The sequence below is a fragment of the Herpailurus yagouaroundi genome, unplaced genomic scaffold, assembly GCF_014898765.1.
Source record: "Herpailurus yagouaroundi ecotype Mexico unplaced genomic scaffold, PumYag 198, whole genome shotgun sequence".
Taxonomy (NCBI): Eukaryota; Metazoa; Chordata; class Mammalia; order Carnivora; family Felidae; genus Herpailurus; species Herpailurus yagouaroundi.
The window spans coordinates 13674454-13689117 of record NW_024412429.1 but is presented as its reverse complement, the minus strand read 5'-3'; the positions used below and the strand labels follow the sequence as shown (position 1 = coordinate 13689117).

Here is a 14664-nt window from a genome sequence, read left to right as displayed (position 1 = left end):
CTTAAGGGCTATGGTCTCATTTATATGATTGAAAGCAAATATCCCGATATACCTCTCAATCTGGTTCTTCGTTGGACTGCCAATCTGATTTTAACACAAAATTGACTTGGTTTTTTACTAGCACTTATTATCTTCTGACGAATCATAAATTAGTCATAAACTAATTTATTCCTCCTTTCTCCCTCTCCAACTACTCCCTACCCCCTCTTCCCTCCCTCCCTGTAGAATGTAAACTCCATTAATGCAGGGACTTGGCCATACTTTTATCTTTACCTGGTTCCAGTGCCTGACACATACAAGTTGCCCAATAAATATTTTTAAATAAATGAATGTGTGAATGTTATGGCCACATATCTATCTAAGAAGTGATATGGTCCTAGTGTGTTTGACGATGTGTATAAACCCAGGTATTTATGATGGACAGCTTCACCTCTAGGCTTTCAATTCATTCCACCCTCTCACAGAGCCTACTTTACTCACTTGTATAGAAAAATTCAAGATAGTACCTGCCTCATGAGGCTATTCCAGGTAAAGCACCTACCACAGTGCCTGGCATACAATAGGCTCCCAGAAAATGTCTTACTCTTATTCATATGTTGTGAGAAGAGATTGAGAAAGGAAAGGGAATTGGCCCCCTAACATCTAATTTCCTGAAGTCTCTGTTCTACTATGTTCCATTGTTAAGTTGTGGAACTATTCTCAATTTCAGTTGCTGAGTTAGTAAAATGGAAATGAAATGATTCCTAATCAGCTACCATACCCAGGTTCTTCCAAAAATCAAATCAGACAACTTAAATGGAATTGCTATGCTACTATATGATGTGGAAAACAAAGGCAAATGAAAAATTAAATTTCCTTACAACTTACAACCCACTGACAAATCCTTGAGACAGACAGAGTGATCTTCTGGAAACTCAGCTGCCTCTGTGATGACACTTTGCTAAAGGCCAAAGGCAATCTTAGCTTAACATTATCCTGACCCACCCAGGATCCTGTGAGTCAACTTTAACATATAAAAATGTCTTTGGAAACTTCTTGTATCTCTACCCTCCAAGATATAGGTTGGCAATCATCCTCCAAGGTTATGGCCCCCTGATATACATCTGAAGGGTCTCATGACTGAGTTTTCCTAAATAGTAACAAATGACCTTTTCCTAGCAGCAGCCAGCGCCTCCAGGTCCTGGAAACTTTACTTCCAAAATACCTTAGAGACATATGTTCTCCCGAACTTCCTCCAGGTTGAAGTATATCATCAATCACCCCTCACAACTGCAGTGCAGCTCTTTCTGCCCATGGGTCCTGTCCCCATGCTTTAAGAACACCATCTTTTTGCACCAAAGATGTCTCAAGAATTCTTTCTTGGCTGTCAGCTCCAAACCCCAACACTTCAAACCATGTCACTATACAACTGTGCTGTGTCATATGCCATCTACCCATTCAAACCATTTAGTCAAATAAGTCTACTGCTCTATCAAATAGTACATATTTCACCCACCATGTGAAAAGCACTGAATTCTTCACCATGTGCAATGATTTAGCTGTTCATGGCACCGCCCAGGGAAGCCATAAATGGATCCAACAGTGTCTTCTGACTTTAGTTTAGCATTTGGCTGCTGGCACCCACATGTAAACATGGAAGAGATTTTCTTCACAATACATCCCTAGGTTCAAAGTTCTTTCTCATTTTCCATTTTCCCCCAGAAACTCCCTTTCTTGTCTTTTCTGGTCATGCTCATCAAAAATATGGGAGTCCAAAAGCTATTATAGTTCTGGGAAATAATAAAAATAAACTAAGGTTACTTATTGCCCAAGGACAAAGCATTAGATTTCTCTTTGAAGCATAGTGCCATTGTCTTACCCACACTTCAAGCCCAGGAACGAACACTCAAGTCCTGAAAAAACTACTATGCCCAGACCTATGATAACCTTTCTCTTTGTGGTTCATACATCTTGGAAAAAAGAGAGCATCTTCTATTTAGATGTAACACCCACCCTCCTTAGATCCATCATTAAGCTCTTCTCCCAGGCATCCTACTCGCACCCCATTAATAGCTCTCTCCTCTCTTTTTGAACTTGGAATTTCTCCCTCACAGAATTTTTTTTCATTATATATTTCTGACAACATGACCATCTTATTTGGCCCAGTTTATAGGTTCCTATTCTCTTTGTACAGGTCTCTAGATCCCTTCCATGGGGTTCACTGAATTCAAATACAAATTCATACGTAAAATAATTCCCCCTTTGTGCTTTGATCTTTCCTTAAAACATTTTAATGTACATAAGACTGACATTTTTTAAGGTAGCACATATGCAACACAACAGCAAATTAATTTTTTTTTTAAGTTAAGCCCTCTAGAACATAAATGAAAGTACTTTTTATATGGTTATTTTGTGAGGTTATATTTCTGGAAATACTTCCTGTTTCAAGGACCAATCTTCAAATTGCCTTCAAAAAATGTATAAACCAAATATTTTTTAAAAATTCAGCTCCATAGTCTAAGGCTGACTATCTCATTTTAAACCCCATGTAACATGACATAAACACAATACATAAACTTGGCTCTAAATGACTTTTTTATTACATGAGAAAATCAATCCTAACACCAAAGAAAGAAGACCAACATTTGCAGCTATATTGAGGGATACATTAATAATTATAAAAAAGCACAGTTCCAGATGAGATTATTCTATCCAGATGAGATGGGCTATCATTGGTAATTCTGAAGGCTTCTATCAGAAAATGTTCTATCAGGAAATGAGAAAAATCCCCATTTATTTTTATATTCAGGAGTATTCCCTTAAATATTCAGAGTATACCTGACATTACCTTTCTGAGAGTCTCCTGATGTTACCCAGATATGTATTTACATTTAAGAAGACATATTAACATATTTACAGGGAAGTGTAAGCCCTGGTTTTTGATCTTGAAGTTCTTAAACTTGTTTAAAGAAATAACTTGACAAGTATTATGGAAACACTAGGATTTTAGAAATTTTCACTTATGCTGAGAAATACTGTAAAAATTCAAAATAGGACTATGTCTGGTGCCTTAAGGAATTAAAAATTTTAGTAGGAGTGTATTATCAAGTGTAAGCTTAGAAGTGTTAGCTTTCTTGAATCAAGTCTTACTATATGTCTGAATTCTTTCAAAAGAAATGCAGAGAAAAGTAAAATTATAAGCTAAAAATGAAAGAACAATAGATAGTTAATCAAAGATATGTGCTCAGCTTTCTTCTCACAAATTTTTTCTGGTAAAGACAATTTGGGGATATTTTCCTCACAGGATTTAGAAAGTACAGGGAGATTGAACAAGAGGTTTGGGTGATGCACGTTGTCCTACATCAAATTTTGTGCAATCTATTCACTGAAAAGAGGAAAATTATATGAATGTCAGAAGGATCCAGAGTTAAAAACAACTTTAAAAATATATGTATTGCTTTCATTGTTCCTGTTAAAAAAGGGGGTCACAGAAAAGACCAAAAAATAGGGCAAAGTTGTATTAACTTATCTCTCTGAACCTGCAAATGGATACAGACAAAGGCTAGAATATGTAATCCAAGATAATGGCCAGAAATTACAGCCACAAAGAATCCAAGTGCTACCTAATGCTAGAGTTTTTATAGACATTTGTTTTAATTTTATATTAAAAATAATAAAAGAGGCACCAAGGTGGCTCAGTTCATTGAATGTCCCACTTCAGCTCAGGTCGTGATTTCACTGTTCATGAGTTCCAGCCCCATATTGGGCTTGCTGCTATCAGCACAGACCCTGCTTCTGATCCTCTCTCCCCCTCTCTCTCCACCCTTTCCTCCCTTGCACTCTCTTTCTCTAAAATAAATAAAATATTTTTTTTAAAAAAGCAATAAGAAAAGAAAAATCTATAATAGTTTAATACCATCAAAAGCTCCATGAGGGTCTATATCTCTTGAAATCCTATTTCAAAAACACAGTCTCTGAATGTAATATACAGATATTGGCATTTAGACAATTTTACATTATTATTTTGCTAAAAGTGTTTACGGGGAAAATGACCAATCAGTTGTTTGGCACAAGTGCATTAAGTTCTGAGATACTCTGCTCCCTATGTCCAGAATGCCTCTCACCATCGGCTCTTCACCATGTTCCTGGCAATCAGTTGTTACAGAATGTTCACTGAAGATTTTCTATATTCTATCACTGACCAGTCTATATCATCCAATGGGGCCAAAACAGTGCCTTACAGTCAGTCAACAAACACTTATTAAATACTTCCTGTGTGCCAGAGAAGAAAATGATCAAAATACAGAGACAAGAAAGAGTATGGCAAGTGCAGAAAACTATAAGTTGTTTAGTATTCACAGGGAGCAAAGTGCAAACAGTGAGTACCCCGGAGATGAAGCTAAAAGGGTTTATGCTGAAGGACTATATATAACAGGAAATTCAACTTTATCCTACAATAATAAGGAGCTAACAAACATGACCAATAGTGGCACAGTCAGATTTCCATTTGTAACATCTCCTTTGGCAGCACTGTGTAAGGTGAATGCATAGAGAGAAAAAGAGAATCATTGAGATTACTATTCAACTCTACAGGAGTAATAAAAGCCTGAACTAGAAGACTGATAGCAAGAATGAGACGAAATTTAAAAGGTAGAATCAGCAACCACAGTAATTGAATCTGGGGATAAAAGGGGAGTGGGAGCAGTCTATTTATTTACTTATTTAACAAGTATTTATACCATGTTTAATGCACCAAGGACTCTTGTAAGTGCTTCTATTAACAGCAACACATGTAATACCCATTAAAGCTCTAGTGAGAACTCAATTTTATAGATGAAAAAGCTGGCCACTAGCAGGTAAAGTAAATTGTCCACAGTTGCATTGCTTGTTTGCGATTAACATGGGAGTTTACCAACAAACGGGGCACCAGAGTTCATGCGCCTAACCACTGCAGGATTCTGCCCACCTAGAAGTGCTGAGGATGGCTACCCAGTTTCTCAGTTGGGAGACTCCAGGGATAATGACACCATGAAGAGAAGTATGTTTGGACAAAATGGTAAAAATACATTCAAAGGATGGCATTTCTAGTACCCGTGAGTTGTTCAAGTGGAAAAGTCCACCAAACCCATGGGTATTAGAATCTGAAGCTTTAGATAAAGGTCAGAGCTGGAGATATAAATTGATTGGGTCCATCATCCTATAGGCAAAAACCAAGAATGATTTGATATTACTTTGGAAAAGCACATTGAGAAGGTTAGTAGACCGGATGCTGAAAAACATCAGCATCTACAGAGCAAGTACAGGAAGAAAGAACTATTAAAATAAATTAAAAGGTGTGATCAGAGTGATAGGATAATCAAGAAATGGAGTTGAGGAGAGAGACAGTGAAGAGACTCAAGAAGACAAATCCTGTAAGACTGAAAATGCCAGGAGGTTAGCATTATGAAAGTCCCTAATGCCCTTAGAAATGAAGGTCAGATTTTAAAGTGTCGAGGAATATGAGGCTGTGAGAAAAGAGGGGAAAGATTAAGGGCAGAGCCTGGGTTAGAGATAAAAACATAAATAAAGTGCCATTTTAATGAGAATGGAATGGCATCCTTTTACTAACACCAAAGTAAAAGGCTCTTTTGTACAAAGGCCTATGTGTAAATGGTTTGAATACAGAAATAACATGCTGTAAAAAAGCTGTCACCATCACTTTCTTTTTTTTTTTCTTAACGTTTATTTTATTTTTGAGACAAAGCGAAACAGAGCATGAACAGGGGAGGGGCAGACACAGAGGGAGACACAGAATTGGAAGCAGGCTCCAGGCTCTGAGCCATCAGCCCAGAGCCCAACGCGGGTCTCGAACTCACGGACCACGAGATGGTGACCTGAGCTGAAGTCAGACGCTTAACCGACTGAGCCACCCAGGCGCCCCTGCCACCATCACTTTCTATGTGATCTATGAAGCATGGAGGTTCAAGGAGGGGGGAAATGGGGCAATGAATCAAGAAAAAGGAAACACAAAGTAGAATGTAGATAAGAATGCAGGTTAATGAAGTTGGTTTGGGTGAGTCATTAAAGGCTATGGTGCAAACGAATGATTTGCTCAAGGAATGACATGGCACTGACACATATGGTCAGTAGATTGACAGGAAACAGAAAACAAGAAATATGTATAAACGTCTAAATCAGTGGTTCTGAAAGTGGCTTATGGATTCCTGGAGGTCTCTAACTCTTTCAAGGGAGCCATGAGGTCAACACTATTATTACAATAACTCTAGAAAGTTATACAGCTTTTTCACCATGTTGAAATTTGCATCAATAGTGCAAAAAAAATGATGGGTAAAACTGCTAGCACCTTGGTAGGAATCAAGGCAGGAACTGAAAACTGTGTTGCTGTATTTTTCACGAATACACAGTCACAGAGAAGAAAAAAAATTCACTTTTAACATGTCGTTGACAGATCAGTAAAAATAATCGGTTTTATTAAATCTTGACCCTTGAGTATGTGTCTTTTTGATATTTCAGATGATGAAGTGGGAAGTGAAGCACTTTTGCCACATCCCAGGGTAGAACGGTTGTCCCCAAGAAAAGCATTTCTGTGATTTAGTGCAAACTAAACTTTTTCTATCGCTTTAAGGAAAACTGAATATATTTCTTACCAATGATAAAATTCAGACTTTCAAGCAAAATTGGAAATTAGAAAACTTTTGTCTTCCACTGTAGTTTGACAACATCCCAATATCTGAATAAATTTCCTAGAATACCAGTGGTGGCATTTTTTGATATCATACAGTAGACTGTTTCAGCATTCAGAAAATTGTCATAATCCAGTAAACCAACATTTTCCAAATCATCAGTGCATGATGTTACAAAATCATGCATGAGTAGCAGATTCGCTCAAAGTGGAAGATAAACCAATGGCTTTTAATATAACAGAACACACACACACAAATCACTATTTCAATTTCCACATTCCAACTAACCTTTAAGTAACTAGCATTTGCTAAATTCAGGTTTAGTATCAAAGAAAAATATCCACAATTATCTGCAGAGGCCACTAAAATACTCTTCCCCTTTCCAACCGCATATTTGTGTAAGACTGTATTTTCTTCATATCCTCAACCAAACAACATATTGCAACTGACTGCATAAAGAAATGTCCTCTTCTAAACCAGACATTTAAAAATAATTGCATAATATAAAACAATGCCACTCTTTCACTAAATATTTTACTTTGGAAAATATAGTATTTTTCTAAAAACTTATGTTTACCTATAATAAGTTTACAGTTATTTTTTTAAGCTTTTAATGTTTATTTATTTTTGAGAAAGAGTGTGAGTGAGGGAGGGGCAGAGAGAGGGAGAGACACAGAATCTGAAGCAGGCACCAAGCTCTGAGCTATCAGCACAGAGCCCAACATGGGGCTCGAACCCAGAACAGCAAGATCATGACCTGAGCCGAAGTTGGACGCTTAACTGACTGAGCCACTCAGGCGCCCCAAAATGAATGGATGTTTCTAAAGTTTTTTTTGTTTTACTTTTTAATATGATAAGTTGTAATAATGATAGCCTACATAAAACAAAGTTTTTTTTGAATCCTCGATATTTTTTAAATGTGTAGAGTCCTGAGACCAAAAATATCTGAGAACTTTTTGTCCAAATATAAAGCTAAAAAAGAAATAGAGTAATGGCAGACCTCTATAACTGGAAATTGAAGAGAAAGACTCAAATAGAAACGAGAATCCAGATTTTAAGAAAGATATTTAGACCAATGAATCACTTAAACTAGCTGCTGAAACTAGCTCAAAAGAGTTAACTGGACCCATAAATACTACCTTCAGGTCCTTAAAGCAATCAGCTCTTTAAGGTCAATTTTATACTATTAAATATAGTGTAATGTTTCCACTAATTCTTCTTGCTAATATTCAAGCCACACACAACAAGATATAAAAAGCCAAAGGCAAATTATAAATACTTTCACATACAATGGAATATTACTCGGCCATTAAGAAGAATGAAACCTTGTCATTTTTGGCAACATGGATGGACCTAGAGAGTTTTACGCTATGTGAAATAAGTCAAAGAAAGACTAATACTATATGATTTCATTTATATGTCGTATCTAAAAAACAAACAAGTGAACAAGCAAAATAAAATAGAAACAAACTGATAGTTGCCAGAGGGGAGGAAGGTGGGGGGACAAGCCAAATGGGTGAAGGGGAGTAGGAAGTACAGGCTTCCGGTTATAAAATAAATAAGTCACAAGGATGTAATGTACAACATAAGGTTTATGGTCAACGGCATTGTAAGAGCATTGTATGATGACAGATGGTAGCTACACTTGTGAGCACAGCATATAGAGTTCTCGAATTGTTCTGTTGTGCATCTGGAACTAACATAACTTGTGTGTCAACTATATTTCGATTAAAAAAAAAACAGGACAGCACCTGTACAATCCAAATAAAGAATTATCCAACCCCCTCAAAATGTGAATCACTATGTAGTACACCTAAAACTAATACATTATATGTCGATTATAATTCAATAAGTAAATTTTTTAATGTTTTAAATAAATAAAGTCCAAGGCTTTTGTCCACCCTATCTCAGACGTCTCTCTCTTAGGTTTATCAAGTTGAGGTAGTGTGAAATTATTTTTTATTTTTTGTTCTATTTTTACCATGTAAATAAGTGTACCTGTTCCATTTTACTGAATGTAAAAGCAACAATACAGTAATTAAGGATAATATTGTATCATAATGCAATTAAGTCCTTTAGTATACACATTTAGATATTAAATGGCATAGAAAATATCAGTAAATAGGGGCGCCTGGGTGGCGCAGTCGGTTAAGCGTCCGACTTCAGCCAGGTCACGATCTCGCGGTCCGTGAGTTCGAGCCCCACGTCGGGCTCTGGGTTGATGGCTCAGAGCCTGGAGCCTGTTTAGGATTCTGTGTCTCCCTCTCTCTCTGCCCCTCCCCCGTTCATGCTCTGTCTCTCTCTGTCCCAAAAGTAAATAAACGTTGAAAAAAAAATTTAAAAAAAGAAAATATCAGTAAATAAACACATAAAGTGTTCTTCTAATGAAACCTTAGATGCCCCCTTTTTTCCAGAACATCAAACCACTGTAATACTTTTATGCATTGTATTTATGTATTCTTCATTAATAGCTGTTAATCTTGTGTTCCATTAACAGTCTCAAAGAATCAGGACTAAGCTATTAAAATATGTGTGGGGTAAAGGCATTTATATGAATAAAGCCAATGTATTTTGAAATTCAAAGAAGAGGGGCTTTTAGCACTTGTTTAGAATCTATTCCATTACTAAATGCATTGCTTTGAAGCAAATATTTTTATGAAAAAAGTGTTTTGTGATAAGGTTTGATATCAATGTTAAATCTTGACTGGTGGATAAGTTTTTCCCTCTTCAGATAGAAAAATCTAGGCTAAACAAGAAATGTTAACAAAAAAGCACATATTCCTAATATATAGATTAAGGAAATTAAAAGCTTAAGGAAACTAAATATTATATGGCTAGAATCCATGTTATATAAAATAATTAAGCATGTAATAAATTGACTTATGTATTTACATTTCACCTCCTTTTACAAGAGACCTGAGATTTCACAGCAGACTTAAGACCACTCTGGTATGAAACATGCAATTATGGAGAAAAAGGAGAACACCCCATAAAGCAACTAAAATATAACAGAAGCTGGAACATGAGGTCCTTTTATACTATATGCTAAGTGATACCAATTTTTATTCCCATAACAGCTCTTCCCTGGTTTTATCAAGGCTTTCCTAAGATATTTATTTGAAAGAGAAATTAAGTTTGTCCTGCATTTTCTCAAACTGTATAGTGAATAGATGGGAGATACTGAGATATAGATATTAACATAATTTAAGGAAAGACTTATGATGTCCAGAATATCCCACATTCAAAACAGAAATGATAATTTTCTCAGTGAAACTTGAGAAAGAGTAGCAGAAAAGGAAAACATCAGATTTCAGTTAAAAATATATAGTTGAAGCCCAGAGTTCAAATTCCTACTCCATAGAATGAAAAACAAATAATGTTTCTAGAGAAAGACAGTGGGAATTTGTACTCTGTGACAGTAATTCTAAGAGAAAAGTCACATGGTTAGTCCATATGTCTATACACTGATTCCTGGTTAGTTAACAGAATATACTGACTTAAAAAAAAATAAATGTTGTTATTATTATACTCATAAAGGTGTTTTGTTTTCAAGCTGTGCCATTTAAAAATCACCCAGATTATTTTAGATGAAGTATTGTCTTACTCAGTTTGGGCTGCTATAATAAAATCCAGAAACTAAGTGGCTTACAGTTAAAAGAAATTTATTTCTCACAATTCTGGAAGCTGAAAGCCCAAAATCAGGGTGACAGCATGGTCAGATTCTGGTAAGGGTCTCTTCCAGGTTGCAGATTGCCAAACTGCTCTTTTCTCATTGTATCCTCATATGGTGAAAAAAGAGCTAGAGAGTTCTCTGGAGTTTCTTTTATAAGGGCAATAATCCCATTCCTTTTATTTTTTTAATGTTTATTTGTTTGTTTTGAGAGAGAGAGACCAGGCAAGAGGCAGAGAGAGAGGGAGAGAATGCCAAGCAGGCTCCAAGCTGTGAGCATGAACCCGACACAGGACTGAATCCCATGAACCATGAGAATCTGATACTTAACCCATCGAGCCATTCAGGCACTCCAACAATCTCATTCCTGAAGGCTCAACCCTCATTACCTAATTGCCTCTCAAAGACCCTATGTCATAATACCACCACACTGAGTGTTAGGATTTTAACATATGAATTTGGGGGGAGGCACAAACATTCCATCCATAACATTTATGAAACATATGCTGGGCACCTGGGTGGCTCAGTCAGTTGAGCCACGACTCTTGATTTAGGCTCAGGTCATCGGATTGAGCCCTGCATCAGGCTCTGTGCTGAGCATAGATACTACTTGGGACTCTCTCTCTCTCTCTCTCTCTCTCTCTCTCTCTCTTTCTCTCTGCCCCTCTCTCCTGCTCACTTGCTCTCTCAATAAAAATGACAACAAAAAAAAACACTATACTAATTATGTCTCAATTAAATTAGCATATTATAGATGGAAATATATTACACATTTAATACATACAGAGGAAAAAGTCTACTATGTATTAAATACCACGTAGTGAACGGGCCTACCCTCAGGAATCTTCTTGCACAGTGTATAAAGCTGAGAGAGTAAATAAAATATATAAAGTAGGAAGTAGGCATACAAAAGATGACAAAATCATATTCCAAAAGATTTTCTTAGATTTGAGTCATGAACTAGATCTAACAAGATGTCATTTTAAAATTAAAAATCTATTGTGTTGTGCTCAGATCCCTCTAAACAACTATAAATTTATAGGACAGGAGAAACATGACTTATAAGGCATAAGAAGTAAGCTCCAATTGTATCTAATTTTTAAAACTGCAGAACTTGGACCAAAGTAGACCTTTAATAAATATCTATTGAACTCATTTGGCTCATGTTTAGGAAATGTCGTCAATACTAAACATAAGGACATAAGGAGAGTCAAGAAAGTAATGTGACTTCAAAAAAAAAAAGTCAATGGGGCCTTCCAATAACTACATTGGTAGAAAGAAAAGTTTGTAATATTGCTAAGTTTTTATTGGTCAAGCCAAACTTAAGGCACTGTTTTTAGCTCTGGAGCTGTACCTTAAGAACCGGGGTTGCGGGGGGGGGGGAGGGAAAGAAAAGGAAAGGAAAGGAAAGGAAACGAAAGGAAAGGAAACGAAAGGAAAGGAAACGAAAGGAAAGGGAGAGTGAAAGGGAGGGAGGGAGGAAGGAAAAAGGAAATAAGGACATACAAACTATAATGTGACTAGAAAAAAGGCAAGGTTACAGAAAAAAACCAAAACTACATTTTATAAGGAACAGCCAAAAGAAAGTAATATTTAAATTGTAGAAGAGACTACTTAATTATTGTCAAATATATGAAGTGGAATAATAATAAGTTATCATTTATTAACTACTATTGTATTATATATATCATTTAATCCTGCTAACAGGCCTATGAGGTATTATTAACATTTTTTTTACTGATAAGAAAACTGTCACTCAGTGTGAGAAAGTAACATATTCAGATTCACACAATTAAAAGTTATAAATCTAAAATTCACAAAATGATTTGAGTCAAAGGCAAGGGCTTATTCCATTGTGCCTATTTGTCTTTCACATCAAATAAAGCTTAGACTGCTTCTATGTGTCCTCAAGAGACTAAATAATGCCAGAGAGATTTCAGTTCATTGTGAGTGAATTGATATACAAGTTCATACAAGAATATGTGGTAAGGTATTTTTATTAGTCTTTGGGAAATTTCTGTAAACTTTTATTGCTGAAATTACACCCTTCAGTATAAAAGGATAAAAATAATACTGAACATTGGCCAAGTAACTTATGGTTAGTGGAGTTTACTAATGAGTTATCTGTTTTCAAGAAAATGATAAAAAAAATTGGAATTAAATGTTCTTTCCAAGCTCCTTAACCTACTCCTCTCTCTGTTCCCCAAGAAGGTTGCTTTTTACAACCAATTGGGGATACCTAATCCCAATGCTTATTGTTAAAAGACATATACATACACAAATACACACATGTACAGATATGAGAATTACTTCAGAATTAGTATTAACTTACCAAAAAACAAAGAAACAAACAACAACAAAAACATCTTACCCCTGGTTGATTTAAATTTTATTTCTAAAATAAAAATATTTGGGGTCTTGGAAGTGAGGTATCAAATTTTTAAGTGTATCAATATTCTTCAACCTTGTGTGGATATCAACCAGTTCCAGATATCTATGAAATTCCTCTAGGAATCTCTATAGGAGGAAACAGACTGAAATAATGTGAATGCTTGTTGACACACTTCTACTGAAAAGCACATGTTCATGTGCCTGGCAATAAAAGAGGTAATAAATAATTCTAAACAGATCTGTGAGAGTTAAGTGTGGAGGATCACCTTTATCTTTCGTTGACTTTCCTGAATGCCACAGTCCCCTGATTGCTGTAACCAGTTCTTGTGCCTTTTCCCCACCAGGATAGAAATCAGTTGCAACTAAAGCTTCTGCTCTAGGAGAAATTAAAGGAATATGGACTGAATGGAATAAGTTTCCTACACAAAAGTTTGTTTCTCGCTTCTTTTTCAGAAAAAGGACATTTGTTTCAGACAGGTTTGTAGGGTTGAAAATTCTCGTTCAGTGATGTAAAAACACCTTTGCTATGTGTAGACACGCAGGACTGAGACAAGGAGACTAAAGACGAGGAATTTGTGCGCCCTATGCCAAAGATTTCAGCAGACTAGAGGGCTGGAAAAGGGTTGGGGGGTAAGGATTACTCAGGTTGCACCAGGCCAATGTGCTTCCTGTCGTATTGTATTATACAGAGAAAACGGCGCTAGGAAAATAGACTGATGTCAGCCCCCTTTCTTATGCTTTACTGCTGCCAAGAACTAACTCTCTCTCCCCCCAACCCTTCCCTCCAACTCCCTTCCCCATTCTGCTCCTCCTTAGATGTGTTTGCAGGGACGAGTGCCGAATGGGGAGACAGACCAACTCGTTAGATCGCTTTGCGCAAAATCCACCCCCCTTCTCTCTTCTCCCTCCCCTCCAGCCTCTGGATCCCGCACAGCCCTCCCTCCCCTCCCTACAGTGGTGTTGGGTTGAGGATGTGTCTCTACTACTAAGGCGAAAGGGGGCTACAAACAGTGGATAATATCAGATGCCCAGCTCTCCCCTTCTGCCTGAAGCTCCTCTCTGGCTGCACCAGGATTGGTCTCTGTAAGAAATAGCAGGAACTGTGGTAGCGGCGGCGAGAGGAAGCAGCTGAGACGCATAGAACCTGGAAAAGTCTGGGTGCTCGCTGTTACCTCACAACGAGGTCCCAGCCAGGCGTCAGAACCATGGACAGCAGCACCGTCCCCACTAACGCCAGCAATTGCACTGATCCCTATTTGCACTCTTCAAGTTGCTCCCCAGCACCTAGCCCGGGTTCCTGGGTCAACTTCTCCCACCTAGATGGCAACCTGTCCGACCCATGCGGTCCTAACCGCACGGAGCTGGGCGGGAGCGACAGCTCGTGCCTTTCGACCGGCAGTCCTTCCATGATCACAGCCATCACCATCATGGCCCTCTACTCCATCGTGTGCGTCGTGGGTCTCTTCGGAAACTTCCTGGTCATGTATGTGATTGTCAGGTAAGGAAGGCGCCAGGGCTCCCAGCAGAGATTTCAGCAGCTAATAGGGGCTTAAAGGGACACCTGACCCCTGGGTAGTGTTTGGCGGGAGGATGAGAGAAGAGAGGTAAACAGGGGGGTATTATGGGAGCGACAGTGGATAGAGTGGTTGTTGTGAGTGCAAAAATCTACTTTTCTGTTTTTCTCTCCACTGTTAAAGAATCAAAAATTTCAGAAACAGAGAAGTTGCTTTGGTAGAAGCTGTAAAGCTCCGGGGGGAAAAAAATAATAATAATAATAAGCTCTGTCTTAGAGCTCACTTACACTGAGCCAAGGGGGCTCTTGGGCACAGGAACCCACAGTCCCTTCCACAGGAGCTGTGGACACAGTAATTTGTGAATAATGAAAGAGAAATTTTAGTTAGATTTCCTAATTTGGGGGCCGATCTCCTTTTGAGTTCTTTT

General features: G+C 37.5%; 1 protein-coding gene across 1 annotated transcript in view; it reads left to right on the top strand.

Moving 5' to 3' along the window:
* The first annotated feature begins 13701 nt into the window (after nt 1–13701).
* Nucleotides 13702–14664, top strand: part of OPRM1 (opioid receptor mu 1) — a 61106-nt gene continuing 60143 nt past the window's right edge. Inside the window, exon 1 of the mRNA XM_040448834.1 lies at nt 13702–14221. Within this exon, the coding sequence (XP_040304768.1) occupies nt 13929–14221 (293 nt within the window). The 5' untranslated portion in view covers nt 13702–13928. The remainder of the gene's footprint in view (nt 14222–14664) is intronic.